The sequence below is a fragment of the Sinohyriopsis cumingii genome, chromosome 2 (assembly GCF_028554795.1).
Source record: "Sinohyriopsis cumingii isolate HCF-2022 chromosome 2, ASM2855479v2, whole genome shotgun sequence".
Lineage (NCBI taxonomy): Eukaryota > Metazoa > Mollusca > Bivalvia > Unionida > Unionidae > Sinohyriopsis > Sinohyriopsis cumingii.
In genome coordinates, this window is record NC_142962.1 from 158,450,930 (window position 1) to 158,469,932 (window position 19,003).

Sequence of the window (19,003 nt, forward strand, 5' to 3'; positions counted from 1 at the left end):
AGCTGACCAGAATATGAAGACAGGGCATGTTCTGGGTGAAAATAAGGCATGTAACAGAGAGAAACAGCACCTCCTTTGAAAATTTCATGTGTATTGGACCAGGATGATTGGTCCATATTTAGTAAAAATTATGCTTTAAACATGCAGTGAAAAATCTCAAAAAATTTGGTTCCAATCTGCTTATAATTAGATTAAGTCTTGGCTTTTGAAAAGTCGACAGGTATGAAAAGGAGCTCACCACAATCTACTTTTCATGCTTCAGTGGCTCTGCTTGTATTTGGAACATGTTTCAGGTGAGCAGGTGATATACAGCATTCTGTGGAGTTCTTGTTGGTGGGACTAGGACATTTAAATCATATACACCATTTCTCTATAGAAATTATTTCCATATTGTGGAATTCTTGTTGGTGGGACTGGAACATTTCAATCATATCAACAATTTCTCTATAAAAATTATTTCCATACTGTGGAATTTTTGTTGGTGGGACTGGGACATTTCAATCAAATGAACCATTTCTTTTAAAGTTATCCTCATATTGTCCTGGTCTAATGTCCCTGTCTCAAAATTTCTCACACTGAAGCACAAGGTATATGAATACTAGCCAACATGAATTTTTTTTTAATCCGTTTCTTTGACAACACATACCATACAATTCCTACCTTTAACCTCAAAATGTCAGCAAAGTTCATCCAAGTAAATTGATACCTCATGATATGTTTATTATTTCAGTCAATATACCCATATCATATTTTAATTTGCACTGAATCATGTAAAAATATAACAGGTCTTCAAAGATGAGCTTATTCCTTATGAAAGGCCTTATCTGCAAAATGGAGCCTCTGCAAGCTAGGTCCAGTGGCATCCAATCAGAGGCCTCTCTTCAAACTAGGTCCAGTGGCATCCAGTGACAGAGACCTCCCTGCAATAGGTCCAGTGGCATCCAATGACAGAGACCTCTCTGCAAACTAGGTCCAGTGGTATCCAGTGACAGAGACCTCTCTGCAAACTAGGTCCAGTGGCATCCAGTGACAGAGACCTCTCTGCAAACTAGGTCCAGTGGCATAAAAATGACAGAGACCTCTCATGATAATAATCTGCTAGTGGATAGGATCTATTGCTCATGCCAATGTAATATTTTTAATGCTTTTACAATAAAATGTTTATTATATATATATATATATATATATATATATATATATATATATATATATATATAGAGAGAGAGAGAGAGAGAGAGAGAGAGATATAGATAAATAAACACCACAAGTAGAAATGTAAAGATAGATAGATAAACACCACAAGTAGAAATGTAAGTTTTAGCAATATACACAGTGACTGATAATTAGCATCTACCTTTAGCCACCTGGCAGATTACACCTGCTGTTTCCCATTGATGGCAGTCATGTTTCTTCCAGGGTGGGTGTTGGCAGTCTGCCAAACTATTCTCTGTTCCATTACACTCAGTCTCATCAAGCATTATGACCCCATTCCCATTACCAAATTGTGAAAGTGTTGTAGCTCGAATGGCCCCTCTGAAATTATATTACTACATGTATATACATGTACAGTGTGACCCCGCTATAATGTGCCCTGCAATAATGCAAATTCGGATATAACACAGTTGTGGTGGGGCTCCTGAAATGTCATATATTCATCTGCACATAAAAAATACACTGAAATAGTGTATAAAATAATTTATTATCATTTTGGAAAAGAGATTGTGTATGAATTTAAATATAATATGATCGTGGCATGGTTCCTGAAATTTTAAATACATGTACATGTATTTTTCTTGTACCCAGAAATATATTTTTTTAAAAGCATATGAAATAGTGTATTTAAAAAAATGTATTATCATTTTGGGGAAGAGATCGTGTATGAATTCAAATATAATATGATCATGGCATGGTTCAAAATTTTTAAAATACATGTAGATGTATTTTTCTCGTACCCAGAAAAATATTTTTTTTTAAAGGACATGAAATGGTGTGTAAAATGTTTATTATCATTTGGGGGAACAGTTCACGTATGAATTCAAATATAATATGATTGTGGCATGGCTTCGAAATTTAATAATTTCACCAGGTTCAAGAAGTAATATGTCAAAATAAACATTATCGGAATGTTACTTATTACTTATCCATCAGAAAAGCCAGTAAATCATCTTTGTGATTGTCTTCAATTAATTCTGTATACAACTGTTGCTCAATCAATAGCTGACATGTGTTTCTTCTTTAACCGCGTACATAACCAAGCAGCAGACAATGCAATGGTTGATAATAGATTCTCACAATTTAAAAAACATCAAAATATGAAAGCTGCCAACATGTTTGCTGGGGCTTGGTGGTGTTATTAGATGTAATTAGTTTACCAGTAAGTAATGTCCACTTTTTTATTAGCTGGAAATTGAAAGGGTACAAAATTGTACATGCATTTAGCTTTAAAATCATTATAAAGTATTTTTCACATGTTTCTTTTGATATTCACAAAATCTTAAGTAAAAGTTATATGCATGCTAAAAGCATGTGTTGATTGTTAATTATTCTTGCTGTAGTTGTTCAAATGAATAGGCGTACAAGTGTTAATTATTGGGAATTTACAATGGATAAAGGTCCATGAAAATGCATATGATAAAATTTTAGTAGTATGAAATTTGTACAGACACAGTTCATAGACTCTTGAACGTAATGAACTGTACATGTGTTTCATCTTTCTCAACCTAATTTTGCTGTTAATTTTTCCCACTGAATTCAGACACATAATATTCTGTGACAAAGTTACTGAATAGTTTAAATATGTATGCAATTTCTGCAATGGAATTACATGGATTAAATTCATGCCATGATGGTATGATATCAGACAGTAAGTAAACAGTATTAATACTCTGTTCATCCTATATATTAGATGTTGAATTCAGACACAATGATCTGTGACAAAATTATTGAATATTTAAAATATGTGTACAATTTTTCAATGGAATTGCATGCATTATGGATGAATTGCATGCCATGACGGCATAAGAGTAAACGGTGTTGATACCCTATTCATGATATACATTAGACATGAATAAATGTATATGTGCCAATTTGTTGTTCTCTGATAAAAGTAAAATACTGCAAAGACCCCACATTAACATGACCCTGCTATTAATGCGATACAATTTTTTGGACCCCAATAATTGCATTATTGTGGGGTTCCACTGTATCTGCTGCAATAAGTGACAAAAATTTGCCTCATATTTTACAATGTGAATTGTACCTAAATATCTTTATATTAATTTGCCTCATATTTTACAATGTGAATTGTACCTAAATATCCTTATATTAATTTGCCTCATATTTTACAATGTGAATTGTACCTAAATATCCTTATCCTTATCTTAATTTGCCTCATATTTTACAGTGTGAAATGTACCTAAATATCCTTATATTAATTTGCCTCATATTTGACAATGTGAATTGTACCTAAATATCCTTATATTAATTTGCTTCATATTTTACAGTGTGAATTGTACCTAAATATCCTTATATTAATTTGCCTCATATTTTACAGTGTGAATTGTACCTAAATATCCTTATATTATTAAGATCTGAAGCAAATATGGCTATTTTTACAATGTGGTTACTTTTTACATTCACAACATCAAATGAGTAAGGATTCATAACATTTTTTTAGTAAACATTATGAAGAATATTATATTTTACTTTCCTTTATCTAATTATACATCTCATTTTTAAATTATTACAAAGAAAATCAAATGTTTAATTGTTTTTGATTCAAAATGCCTTAAATATTACACTTTTCTGAAACAAAATTATCAAGAAGTCTTGTTCGCTTTCATGAAACATAAATAGCCCACTTGGAACATGAAATATAAATAGCCCACTTGAAACATGAAATATAAATAGCCCACTTGAAACATGAAATATAAATAGCCCACTTGAAACATGAAATATAAATAGCCCACTTGGAACATGAAATATAAATAGCCCACTTGAAACATGAAATATAAATAGCCCACTTGAAATATGAAATATAAATAGACCACTTGAAATATGAAATATAAATAGACCACTTGAAACATGAAATATAAATAGCCCACTTGAAATATGAAATATAAATAGCCCACATGGAACATGAAATATAAATAGCCCACTTGAAATATGAAATATAAATAACCCACTTGGAACATGAAATATAAATAGCCCACTTGAATATGAAATATAAACAGACCACTTGAAATATGAAATATAAATAGCCCACTTGAAATATGAAATATAAATAGACCACTTGAAACATGACATATAAATAGCCCACTTGAAACATGAAATATAAATAGCCCACTTGAAATATGAAATATAAATAGCCCACTTAGAACATGAAACATAAATAGCCCACTTGAAACATGAAATATAAATAGCCCACTTGAAATATGAAATATAAATAGCTCACTTGGAACATGAAACAAAAATAGCCCCCTTGAAACATGAAATATAAATAGCCCACTTGAAATATGAAATATAAATAGCCCACTTAACAGAGGATTAATGGAGAGGGAAAATAGAAATGAGATTGTTCTGTGTCTCCCTCATGCTTATTCATTGGTAGATATTTAAAATGGGTCATTGTTTCCCATTTGGTATCTTTTACAAGGTTGTTCCTGTTTCTCAGACCTTTCCAGGTTCTGGGACTTTGAGATATGTCTCTTTCGTGGCATATTGTGATATAAAATTGACTCTGTAATGAGTTTCCAGGAAAGCTGACAGGGAAATATGCATCTCCTTTTGTTAAGTGAAGATTAATAAACACAGCCATGGCACTTAGTGAGTGTTAAGGTTCCCTGTTAGCACAGAGACATCATAGACCTGCTCCCAAGCAAAAGTGACAACAGGGTTCTTGATGAATGTGTTGAGGAAATTCAGATTTAAAAAAAAACAGCCCCGAAACCAGGCTATGTTCCGATTTCAGAAAAACAACATAAAAAATAAGCTACATTCAGATTTCTGAAAAAAAAAAAAAACAAAACCAGGCTATGTTCAGATTTCTGAAAAACAACACAAAAAACAAGCTACGTTCAGATTTCTGAAAAAAACAGCTCAAAAACCAAGCTATGATCAGATATCTGAAAAAAAAACAGCACAAAAACCAGGCCAAACATAGATGCTGAAAAAGAGTATGGAAATCAAGGTGCACATGGATGTTATTTGAGCTGGATACCAAAAACACATTTTTTGTAACTGAAGTGTACTGTGGTATTGAATTGGTGACAAATGCAACTCATTTTGTGTAAAAGTGTTGGAATTATTTTATTGTGAAAAATTAAAACATAATTTTAGCCAGCAGAATGTTGGTCCCTTCAGTAATAGTTCTCTTACACAGATAAAACTAAAATGAATTCAGTTACATATAAAGTTATGTAATGCAGTTGACAGATGACCATATTTGTGCCAGTGAGTTGGTAAACAATATATATTGAAATCAATAGCTAACAGCAGAGTGAGGCTGTCCAATGAAATGCATGCAATATTAGTTTCCTTCACTGCTGAGCTTGCTAAGGAAGACAAATTGTCCCAGAACTGAAAAGACACAAGAGTTCAAAGTTCATTAAACTCTAAAAACTTAGAACATCTTACTCTTTAGATTGTTTTAAAATACAAATACACTATTTGTCAAGTATATCAAGACCTGAAAATTATCCATTTTCAAGGTAAAGCTTGCAGCGTTGTCTGCAAAATTCCTAAACAAAAAAGACTTTTCAATTAAATGTTATTATCTTCCCCCAAATTGTGAATAGTGTTATTGACCACAACTCTGGTTAATGCCTGACCTGTCATAACCTAACATTCTGCACACCACATTGGCATCCTGAATGTCCCATTTATCATCACACACCACTCCCCATTCTCCAAGGTATTTGATCTCCACTCGTCCTGAATTCTCTTCATCCCCATCTGCCAGCCGCACCTCTATTGGGGCTTCATGACCTACAATTTGATAGGCTTTATTAAAATCTCAAATTTTACAGGGACAAATCATGGTCATTTGTTTTGTATGATATGTGTGATTTGTGATATACCTTGTTTAAGGTAACTTCTCCAAGACATAGGTATTATAGGAGTAGGATGACAAGAGACCCAAGTGTGCCTGATATCACCCACCTGACATGGATTGGACTAAAAGACAATAGCAATAGGGTAGGTGCCATAGGTTTGAAAGACAGTATAATTTCAAGATATTTGGTTGCAGTTGGTGGTATCTGTCATGTAGCTGTTTCTACTTTAAGTATCTTCAGATGGACACTATCCTAGAAAAAATGGGCATGTACAAATATGCCAAGAAAATCAAACCAATACTAAAGGAGCCATACCAGACATAATTTTATCCTGAAAAGATTTCTAAAAAGCCTGCTAAAAATTAGCTCAGGTGTTCTGAAGAAGTTGAGAATTTCTTTTCCATATGGTTGCTATGGAGACACATCATTTGTAGAAAACCTAAACAAGACTTGGAATGAGGAATGAGTTTGACTGAAATTGACCCATCACATTTTGAGAAGTTTAAAATAGCAAATATTGGTGGATAACAAATAATGGATGATGCATGTCAGATACATGTATGTATGTATGTTTGTATGTATGTATGTATGTATGTATGTATGTATGTATGTATGTATGTGTGTCTATGTATGTATGTATGTATGTATGTATGTACGTATGTATGTATGTATGTATGCATGTATGTATGTATGTATGTACATATGATTTGGATTTTTAACGTAGCTTTAACGATATTTCAGTCTTATCACTATGATGTCTGCAGTGTGGCAGTTTATAGTGATGTCCAGCATTGGGGCATCATGCTGCAGTCACATTATCCTGACACCAGGCTGACCAGACTTAACAATAACCTCTTAATGCTGAGCACCAAGCAAGGCAGCTGTTAGTACCATTTTTAAAAGTCTTTGGTATGACTCGGCTGGGGATCGAAACCATGACCTCCTGCATCCAAGGTGGATGCTCTAACCACTAGGTCACCGGATCGGTCTTGTCAGATGCAAGGCCATACAATAAACTTACTTGTCCTTACTTTAGCCAGTTGAGCTAAATTTGGGTGTAGATGGGTCACAGTGAGAATGTCTTGTCTATAAATGGAGATAACACCAAACAGCTAAACTAGGAATTTCAAACTGTTATCAAAGAGGACTAAATTCATGTATGCATAGTAGATCATAAAAGATTATCAATATTCACTTGACATCAATGACATTTATGTCAATAGCATGTTTGTAAAATGTCATTTTTCTCCAAACCAAACAAAATCACGTGAATAAACAATATTGTTGGATGTGTGCATGTGTAGCTTTAAAAGTGTTAGTCGTATCACTAGGATGTCTGCAGTGTGGCAGTTTATAGTGATGTCTAGCACTGGGCATCATGCTGCAGACATGTAGCAATCATGTCCCACCCAGTCACATTATCCTGACACCAGGCCAACCAGTCCTATACACTAACCTCTTAATGCTGCTAATACCTTTATATAAATCTTTACTATGACTCAGCTGGGGTTTGAACCCACAATCTGCAACATCCAAGGTGGATGCTCTAACCACTTATGCCACCAGTGCAGTCACATTAGTTTTGGTGTACATTTACACAAAATGTATCACAAGAAAATTTGTCTTATGCTGAAAAACTGAGACAAATACAAAATATCTTACACAGGAAAACATTTTTGGTCATTACCATTATCAAATCAAAAGTATACCTGACAGCATGGTTTTCACAGTCTATATAATATTCAGTACATTTATACATTTAAGAAAGGATCCAAGTTATATGTGAAGGAAAGTTGTCTTGCTGGTTAAAATATGCTGTAATGCAGCTAAGGATGCCTTAAGGCTTTAACGTCAACCTTTGACTTCTCAAACTGGATGCTTGGCACTATTGCCAATAACCAAGATGTTATGAAACCTTATAGGTTCTGGAAGTTTCTTATATGTTAGAACCATTGATATAATAGGTATCAAAAACACTTTCCCAAATTATGATCTCCAACCATTTTTTAATCACATTATTGGTATGAGGAAGTGTTGAGGAGATTCTTGAAGCTACATTAATTATCTAAATATGCAGTTCAGTTGGTGGTGTAATTTCAAGCCTGCTGGTTATATATTTATGATGAAAAAGGACATTTTTAACATAAATTAAATATCTCTGAGAATGCTTACATGATCAAGCAGTTTATGATCCAAGAATCCGCTGAGTACATTACCTAGTCACATTAATGTTACAATAATTTGTATGATGAGGAAATATATAAGCATCCAACCTCTACCATGGTTATCCTTTGGGAAATATTAAGACTTGTCAGATCAGCATGTGAGAAATAAAAAGACTTTCCTAACATGAGGCAGCATACTAGGGACAAGCTAGTGACACATACGGTACACCATATGGCTTTACACTAAAGGTAATGAGAAAAGAGGGATCTTTCCTTACAGAAGAAAGATTTTCAGGCAACCACAGCAAAAGCTATAAATCTAAACCCCATGATGAGGTTATTCTGTTGTTAATGGGCTCTGGTTATTGTCTAGGCAAAGGACCCACCCAATTAAGATGCCTTCTCTGCAATGCAAAATCATGATGGTAGAGCTTGAGAAGGTTGACTGTGCATTCCAACCAACAGCCTGAAAATGTCTCAAATCAAAACAGTGTGTGTGTGTGTGTATGTGTGTGTGATTTGGATTTTTAACATAGCTTTGACAATTTTTCAGTCATATCGCTATGATGTCTGCAGTGTGGCAGTTTATCCCGATGTCATACACTGGGGCATCATGCCACAGACATGTAGTATCATGTCCCAACCAGTCACATTATCCTAACACCTGGCCAACCATTTCAAACACTTATCATCTTAATACTGTGTGTCTAGCAAGTACCATTTTTATAAGTCTTTGGTATGACTTGGTTGGAGTTCGAACCCACAACCTCCAGTGTCCGCAAAACATTGCACTTGAAAGTGGGGCTAACAGAGATGGCTTAAATTTTATTAACAGAAATTTTTATGAGGCATATCTGATCCTGTGGGATGTCAGAGTATGCTGAGTGAATTAATCACTGAAGCCAAGAGGCCAGGGCTTAAAAGTTATGTCTTGCTTCCCTACCTTCTCAGGGAGGAAGAGTTATTGGGCCACACTAATGCTTTCTGTGAAGGTGAATACAAAAGCTATTAATAAACATGTTTTATATGATTGTAGCTTCTTTAATGTTCTCTATAATGGTTTGAGAAGTTCCATCTGGGAAACAAGTAAAGTAACCAGGGTTGATTCAGAGTAAAGCACCAAGTCCAAAAGATCCTTACTGTAACCTTTATCCTTTATCCCATAGTTTAAATGTGTCTGAAATCATTGAATGGTAACCCATGATTGTATCTGGAACTAACTTAAATAGCCAGATGTGGAAGATGACCAATTGTGGAATTGAGGCTCACAAGGGAACAATGTTGTTTATCTGCACCAGGCAGTAAAGACATGCCACTTTCCCACACAGGCCTTAAAAAGTGGAAAGCATTCTACATCATTCAAATATCTCCAGAAATGAAACATTCTGGCATGAGACAGTGATGGAAAACCTTTAACTGCAGCTGTTTGTGCAGGTTGGAAATTGTCGTGATTTTCCTAGGAATATCTACTATTAGACTGAATCAATCGGACTGAGGCCCTGTGCCATCTGAAATGAGCAACCAAAATTATTCTACAAGTCTTAACCCTTATCTTTTGAATGACTCTCAAAATCAGAACAGATGGAGTGAAGGTGTATCCACAAATTCATTCCCAAATGACTGAAAGAGTATCAACTTCCCAGACATCTGGTTCTGTAAACAATGAATGCCTGTGGTTTCAAATGGTCTCCAAAAGATCTATTCTTGGGCAACCACAAAAATCTGATAAAAGATTGAGAAATGAAAAGATGGGCCTTCACTAATAATGTCAATAAGAACACCAAGCTGGCCTAGGATATGTCTTGTCTGGAGGGTGATGTGCTACTGGAAACACTAGCACAGAAAGTCACACACCAGCAGCAAATATCTGATGACTTGTTCCTCTCTTGTTTGAGGAGATATTTTACCACCATCAAGTTGCCATATATGTAAATTCAATGAAAGGTTGACAAGAGTAGAGACCACTCAGTGTAATGAGTCTGCCTTGTCCATTTTAAGACTGAGCATGTCTTCTCAGGACAGTGATGTAGAACTGGAGGCATTAGTTCAGGAAGTCCCAGACCAAAATGCATATGTCTGGTGACTTGGTTCTCTCTTGTCTGAGGGTGTACACCACCAATTAGTTGTCATGGATGTTATGAGTGTCACTTTTAACAAAGAAGATCCTTCCAATTATAGGCACAATTATGGCCTCCAGTTGCTGCTACTTTTAATGTACATGATATCCAATAACAGTGCTCCTGAATATTTACAATCACTATTCCAGTATAGGCTGCCTGGCAATACTCCCCACCTGCAATCCATGTCTACCAAACAGTATAAAATTCCCAAACCAAATATGGGATTATTTAAAAAAAAGTTTCCAATACTCTGGAACTTTGCTCTGGAATATTACTCTAGTTGAGATTAGAAATGCCCACTCTATTTCCTTCTTCCAAACCCAATATATCCAGTGGCTTCAGAGATGCAGCTAAAATAAATAAATAAGACAAAAGGAAGGCCATCATACAAACTGTAACCTCCATTTAGATGTTCTCTAAACTGATTCCTGTCATCAGTCTTTTCCTGTGTACTGATTGTAGGAAACCCTGTCTCTTAGTGGAGACAAGAGTCTGACAGTGGGTGTATGAATAGGCAGTCAAGGTGAAGCAGATCTTGGACTGCACTGATTCCCTTGAATAAATCCACTTCCAGTTGGAAACTGACTCTGGAAACTTGACATGCAATGCAATGTGCTTGGATGGAAGCAAATTTGATTGAGATGACTCAAAAACAAATGAAATGCTTGGTGGGAGAGACATCTGACTTCACCTGTTCACCAGAATGCTAAAGGACATAGATGTGACAAAAGGTTGTTCATATCCTTAACTTGAATCACATTAATGCTGTTTTTGCAGGATTCATCCAGATATGCCACATTCTCTGCTGATGAGGTCAACCTGAATAGGATGATGACACAATCGATGGTCTTCTTGAAAAATCCAAGGGTTGATATTGTGAGTCCAAATGGGAGTGCACATACTAGGTACACAGTCCCTTGTAATGTGTGGGACCTGAGCAAATAAGCTTGTCAAGCTTTTTCCTGCCCTCAATTGAACGGTCATCCTTTTCCAGTAAACCTATTGTGTATAACATACCAAGTGCAAAGGATGACCAGAGGGTAAAGTGTTACCTGCTCAAAGGATAAACCATGAACAGTAAATCAGTCATTAAAAGTGACAGACCCTCAACCAGCATGGTTTGCATTATAGGCTCAACTGGATGGCCATGTGAACAGACTGTTGAATGGATCCCATAACAGAACATATAAGATGGGACAATGAGTCAGTTTATGGCCCAACTTTTAATGACTGACCTCTGGTCAATAGAAGTGATGGACAGCTAGTCAATCAGCAGGATGGGCTGCTTGGAAGTCAGGATGGCAAGACATGTGGTCAGCTGGTTGTAAACACCACTGAGGTCAGAACAAAACTCCATGTGCCCTGGCTTACATGACAATCTGATCTGACTAAGGCATGCTGGAGGACTTACCGAAACAAGGTGGCCAAACAATTGGAGCAAACTCTCCTGTCATGTCTGATTTTATCACAGAATGGCAAGAGTTGAGTCAATGGATAAAGTCTCTAGAAGCCAGCATCTTCGATGTCACATGTATCAGTGGTTTCATCTGTAACTCGATCAGATGGCAGAAGTGCAGCTGTATTAAAGGAATTGCCTTCTTCCAGTTCTAGCTGCCTTGAAGAAATGGTAACCAATGGGATGGTCTGAGGTATCTTGGTTGGGTCATTGAGGCATTCCATACTGAAGAAATGGAAACCAATTGTTCAGTCTGAGGTATCTTGCTTGGATCATTGAGGCATTCCATACTGAAGAAATGGAAACCAATTGTACGGTCTGAGAAACTTGGTTGGATCATTGAGGCATTCCATACTGAAGAAATGGAAACCAATTGTACAGTCTGAGGAATCTTGATTGGGTCCTTGAGGCATTCCATACTGAAGAAATGGAAACCAAATGTACAGTCTGATGAATCTTGGTTGGGTCATTGAGGCATTCCATACTGGTTCCTGATTCCATGTTAGAGTGCAGTCTCAAAATCTGGTCTCCAATGATCTCAACTTCAAATATTTCTGCTAGCCTTTCAGTTGTTTGTTTAAAATGGTGGACAAAGACCTCTCTCACCATCCAGAGCAGACACCACATAAATTAGATGATGTACATTTGGTACATGCAATGCTAGTTTCACATGTCCTCTATGAATCTTTTATATAAGAACATTTTGTGACATTGAAAAAAATTACTAATTCATATGAAACACCAACAAACAAGTTGTAAACACGTCAAGTAAAGCACCAAAGTACACATCATGCAAAATTTCAACTTTGTCCGAGACAAAAAATATTTACCAACATTATGTGTGACTGTAAGATCCAAGGCAAAGCCCATAAAAAAATAAAAAAATATGCAAATATCATATTATACTGGCATTACAGGTGAATGGTTCAAAATTATGATGAAATTTTATGGATTTTAGGAGCTTTTAACAATACCATAATGATAGCAAAGTACTGCAGAAAAAGCTTAAACTGGGTACTAAATAGCCCGCTGGTGCTGACAAGGGAGGTATTTTATAAATGTACGGGGGAAGAGATACTTCCCATTGATACTCTATTTAGCACCTATATTGTAAATAGGAAAAGACATTGTTTTGTCTTCAGATAGGGTTAGCTTCAGGTGACTGAGGGAGTTGATTCCAAACATTAATATGATCGGATAATTAATTCAACAGAGAAACACCAATCTGGAGTTTTGTAATTGTTGATTATTTTACTGAACACTAATATGATAATCTTTTAAGCATATAATTATAACGACTTTATTTTTATTCTATGACATGGCCATGTGACATTGCTAAGTGTAATATGTAACAGTGTCACATGATTTTTTGTGTTAAGTCCTGATATTAATTTAGGTGAATGTTGTGTGATACAAATATTTACCACATCTTCCTTCACTTTCATCGGATGAGTCACCACAGTCATCCACCCCATCGCATGCTTTGTCTGAGCCAACACAACGGCTATTGTTACATGTCAGCATCCCTGAGGCTTCACAGTCCTCTACCATCAAGACAATAAAATTTATACATAATATGCACTGATATTCAACAGCACAACTTAGTTCAACCTGTGAATGCTAAATGAAGACAAAACATTTGATAATTCTGCAAGGTGTTTGTGTGTACAGCTTATTTTCATCACTTGGGATGGGAAAAATACTTGTGGAACAGAAACTTTACAGATAATATTTATAAATTCAGCTGAACTTTAAACCAAAGCAAGAATATCCTTTATCGAACTGACATTTTTCTCTATAATCCTATACCCATCACAACTACATTCAAATTCTCAAAGCTTTTTAATAACTATCTTTCATGATATAGTAAACTATTAAAATAAAAAACCTGGAGCATTGAATCATCTGCCTACAATTTGAAAAAAAAGTGGGTCTGAATTATGATTATATTGTGGGCTGATGGAGAATGTCAATCAATTTAACTGCTTGCAAGTGAAAATCTACCTGATTCTAGAAATGGGCTATTCTAACATTTTCTTTCCTTGCTATAATAATTTACAAAGTGATTTTTTGTCTTTTGGCAACAAACCTTTCGAAGGCATGCCTTTAAGCTCATAGTAGTCCATTTTGAAAGAAGTTGGGGGAAGTGGAAAATACTGGGAACTTCTATCTGACAAGTAACAATATTTGTCCACAGGCGAATATGAGAACGATCGGCAGACAAACTTGGTTGTCTGCACACAAACTCTTGCACACTGAAATTAAAAAATGAAAATTGAACCATTATGTCAGGCAATCTTAACATTAGGTAGCCACATGGTTTTTAGGTCATTTCATCTCAATATGAGTGGTATGAATCTGGATACCAGGTTAAAACTGATCAAGCAGCATTCATTTTTCCCTCAGTCAGAAGATAAATATTTTACCAAGTCTGTCTAAAGAAAAATACTGAGGCTTAATTTTATCCTAACCAGACTATGTACAGTGCATATATTTTACCCTGTCATGCTTAATTTCTATCCTAACTAGACCATGTACAGTGCATATATTTTACCCTGTCATGCTTAATTTCTATCCTACCTAAACCACGTACATGCATATATTTTACCATCAAGCTAAATTTCTATTCTACAGATATATGCATGGTCTACAGATACATACCAGAAACATACCATACAGATACATATATCATCCACAGATACATATAGATACCTACCAGATAATACCATACAGATACATATATCATCTACAGATACATACAGATACCTACCAGATAATACCATACAGATACATATATCATCTACAGATACATACAGATACCTACCAGATAATACCATACAGATACATATATCATCTACAGATACATACACATACCTACCAGATAATACCATACAGATACATATATCATCTACAGATACATACAGATACCTACCAGATAATACCATACAGATACATATATCATCTACAGATACATACAGATACCTACCAGATAATACCATACAGATTCATATATCATCTACAGATACATACAGTTACATACCAGATAATACCATACAGATACATATATCATCTACAGATACATACAAATACCTATCTGATAATACCATACAGATACATATATCATCTACAGATACATACAGATACCTACCAGATAATACCATACAGATTCATATATCATCTACAGATACATACAGATACATAACAGATAATACCATACAGATACATATATCATCTACAGATACATACAGATACATAACAGATAATACCATACAGATACATATATCATCTACAGATACATACCAGATAATACCATACAGATTCATATATCATCTACAGATACATACAGATACCTAAAAGATAATACCATACAGATACATATATCATCTACAGATACATACAGATACATACCAGATAATACCATACAGATTCATACATCATCTACAGATACATACAGATACATACCAGATAATACCATACAGATACATATATCATCTACAGATACATACAGATACCTACCAGATAATACCATAACAGATACATATATCATCTACAGATACATACAGATACCTACCAGATAATACCATACAGATACATATATCATCTACAGATACATACAGATACCTACCAGATAATATCATACAGATACAAATATCATCTACAGATACATACAGATACATACCAGATAATACCATACAGATACATATATCATCTACAGATACATACAAATACACACCAGATAATAGCATACAGATACATATATCATCTACAGATACATACAGATACATACCAGATAATACCATACAGATACATATATTATCTACAGATACATACAGATACATACCAGATAATACCATACAGATACATATATCATCTACAGATACATACAGTTACATACCAGATAATACCATACAGATACATATATCATCTACAGATACATACAGTTATATACCAGATAAATACCATACAGATACATGCATGGTCTACAGATACATACAGTTACATACCAGATAATATCATACAGATACATATATCATCTACAGATACTTACAGTTACATACCAGATAATACCATACAGATACATATATCATCTACAGATACATACAGATACATACCAGATAATACCATACAGATACATATATCATCTACAGATACATACAGATATATACCAGATAATGCCATACAGATACATATATCATCTACAGATACATACAGATACACACCAGATAATACCATACAGATACATATATCATCTACAGATACATACAGACACCTACCAGATAATACCATACAGATACATATATCATCTACAGATACATACAGCTACATACCAGATAATACCATACAGATACATATATCATCTACAGATACATATAGATACCTACCAGATAATACCATACAGATACATGCATGGTCTACAGATACATACAGTTACATACCAGATAATATCATACAGATACATATATCATCTACAGATACATACAGCTACATACCAGATAATACCATACAGATACATATATCATCTACAGATACATATAGATACCTACCAGATAATACCATACAGATACATGCATGGTCTACAGATACATACAGTTACATACCAGATAATATCATACAGATACATATATCATCTACAGATACATACAGATACATACCAGATAATACCATACAGATACATATATCATCTACAGATACATACAGATACCTACCAGATAATACCATACAGATACATATATCATCTACAGATACATACAGATACCTACCAGATAATACCATACAGATACATATATCATCTACAGATACATACAGATTCATACCAGATAATACCATACAGATACATATATTATCTACAGATACATACAGATACATACCAGATAATACCATACAGATACATATATCATCTACAGATACATACAGCTACATACTAGATACATACCATACAGATACATGTATGGTCTACAGATACAGTTACATACCAGATAATATCATACAGATACATATATCATCTACAGATACTTACAGTTACATACCAGATAATACCATACAGATACATATATCATCTACAGATACATACAGATACATACCAGATAATACCATACAGATACATATATCATCTACAGATACATACAGATACATACCAGATAATACCATACAGATACATATATCATCTACAGATACATACAGATACATACCAGATAATACCATACAGATTCATATATCATCTACAGATACATACAGATACATACCAGATAATACCATACAGATACATATATCATCTACATATACATACAGCTACATACCAGATAATACCATACAGATACATATATCATCTACAGATACATATAGATACCTACCAGATAATGCCATACAGATACATGCATGGTCTACAGATACATACAGTTACATACCAGATAATATCATACAGATACATATATCATCTACAGATACATACAGATACATACCAGATAATACCATACAGATACATATATCATCTACAGATACATACAGTTACATACCAGATAATACCATACAGATACATATATAATCTACAGATACATACAGATACCTACCAGATAATACCATACAGATACATATATCATCTACAGATACATAGTTACATACCAGATAATACCATACAGATACATATATCATCTACAGATACATACAGCTACATACCAGATAATACCACACAGATACATATATCATCTACAGATACATATAGATACCTACCAGATAATACCGTACAGATACATGCATGGTCTACAGATACATACAGTTACATACCAGATAATATCATACAGATACATATATCATCTACAGATACATACAGATACATACCAGATAATACCATACAGATACATATATCATCTACAGATACATACAGTTACATACCAGATAATACCATACAGATACATATATCATCTACAGATACATACAGATACCTACCAGATAATACCATACAGATACATATATCATCTACAGATACATACAGTTACATACCAGATAATACCATACAGATACATACATCATCTACAGATACATACAGATACCTACCAGATAATACCATACAGATACATATATCATCTACAGATACATACAGATACCTACCAGATAATACCATACAGATACATATATCATCTACAGATACATACAGATACCTACCAGATAATACCATACAGATACATATATCATCTACAGATACATACAGATACCTACCAGATAATACCATACAGATACATATATCATCTACAGATACATACAGATACCTACCAGATAATACCATACAGATACATATATCATCTACAGATACATACAGATACCTACCAGATAATACCATACAGATTCATATATCATCTACAGATACATACAGATACCTACCAGATAATACCATACAGATACATATATCATCTACAGATACATACAGATACATAACAGATAATACCATACAGATACATATATCATCTACAGATACATACCAGATAATACCATACATATTCATATATCATCTACAGATACATACAGATACCTAAAAGATAATAACATACAGATACATATATCATCTACAGATACATACAGATACATACCAGATAATACCATACAGATTCATACATCATCTACAGATACATACAGATACATACCAGATAATACCATACAGATACATATATCATCTACAGATACATACAGATACCTACCAGATAATACCATACAGATACATATATCATCTACAGATACATACAGATACCTACCAGATAATACCATACAGATACATATATCATCTACAGATACATACAGATACCTACCAGATAATATCATACAGATACAAATATCATCTACAGATACATACAGATACATACCAGATAATACCATACAGATACATATATCATCTACAGATACATACAGATACATACCAGATAATAGCATACAGATACATATATCATCTACAGATACATACAGATACATACCAGATAATAGCATACAGATACATATATTATCTACAGATACATACAGATACATACCAGATAATACCATACAGATACATATATCATCTACAGATACATACAGTTACATACCAGATAATACCATACAGATACATATATCATCTACAGATACATACAGTTACATACCAGATACATACCATACAGATACATGCATGGTCTACAGATACATACAGTTACATACCAGATAATATCATACAGATACATATATCATCTA

The 19,003-nt window shown here is 34.2% G+C and overlaps 1 protein-coding gene across 1 annotated transcript in view; it reads right to left on the minus strand.

Moving 5' to 3' along the window:
* LOC149806187 (neurotrypsin-like) overlaps window positions 1-19,003 on the minus strand; it is a 110,479-nt gene that overhangs the window by 43,241 nt on the left and 48,235 nt on the right. The window contains exons 13-16 of the mRNA XM_089951098.1: window positions 13,884-14,049; window positions 13,219-13,338; window positions 5,829-5,985; window positions 1,355-1,533 (exon numbers count right to left, since the gene is read on the minus strand). Coding sequence (XP_089807224.1) covers window positions 1,355-1,533; window positions 5,829-5,985; window positions 13,219-13,338; window positions 13,884-14,049 — 622 coding nt within the window. The remainder of the gene's footprint in view (window positions 1-1,354; window positions 1,534-5,828; window positions 5,986-13,218; window positions 13,339-13,883; window positions 14,050-19,003) is intronic.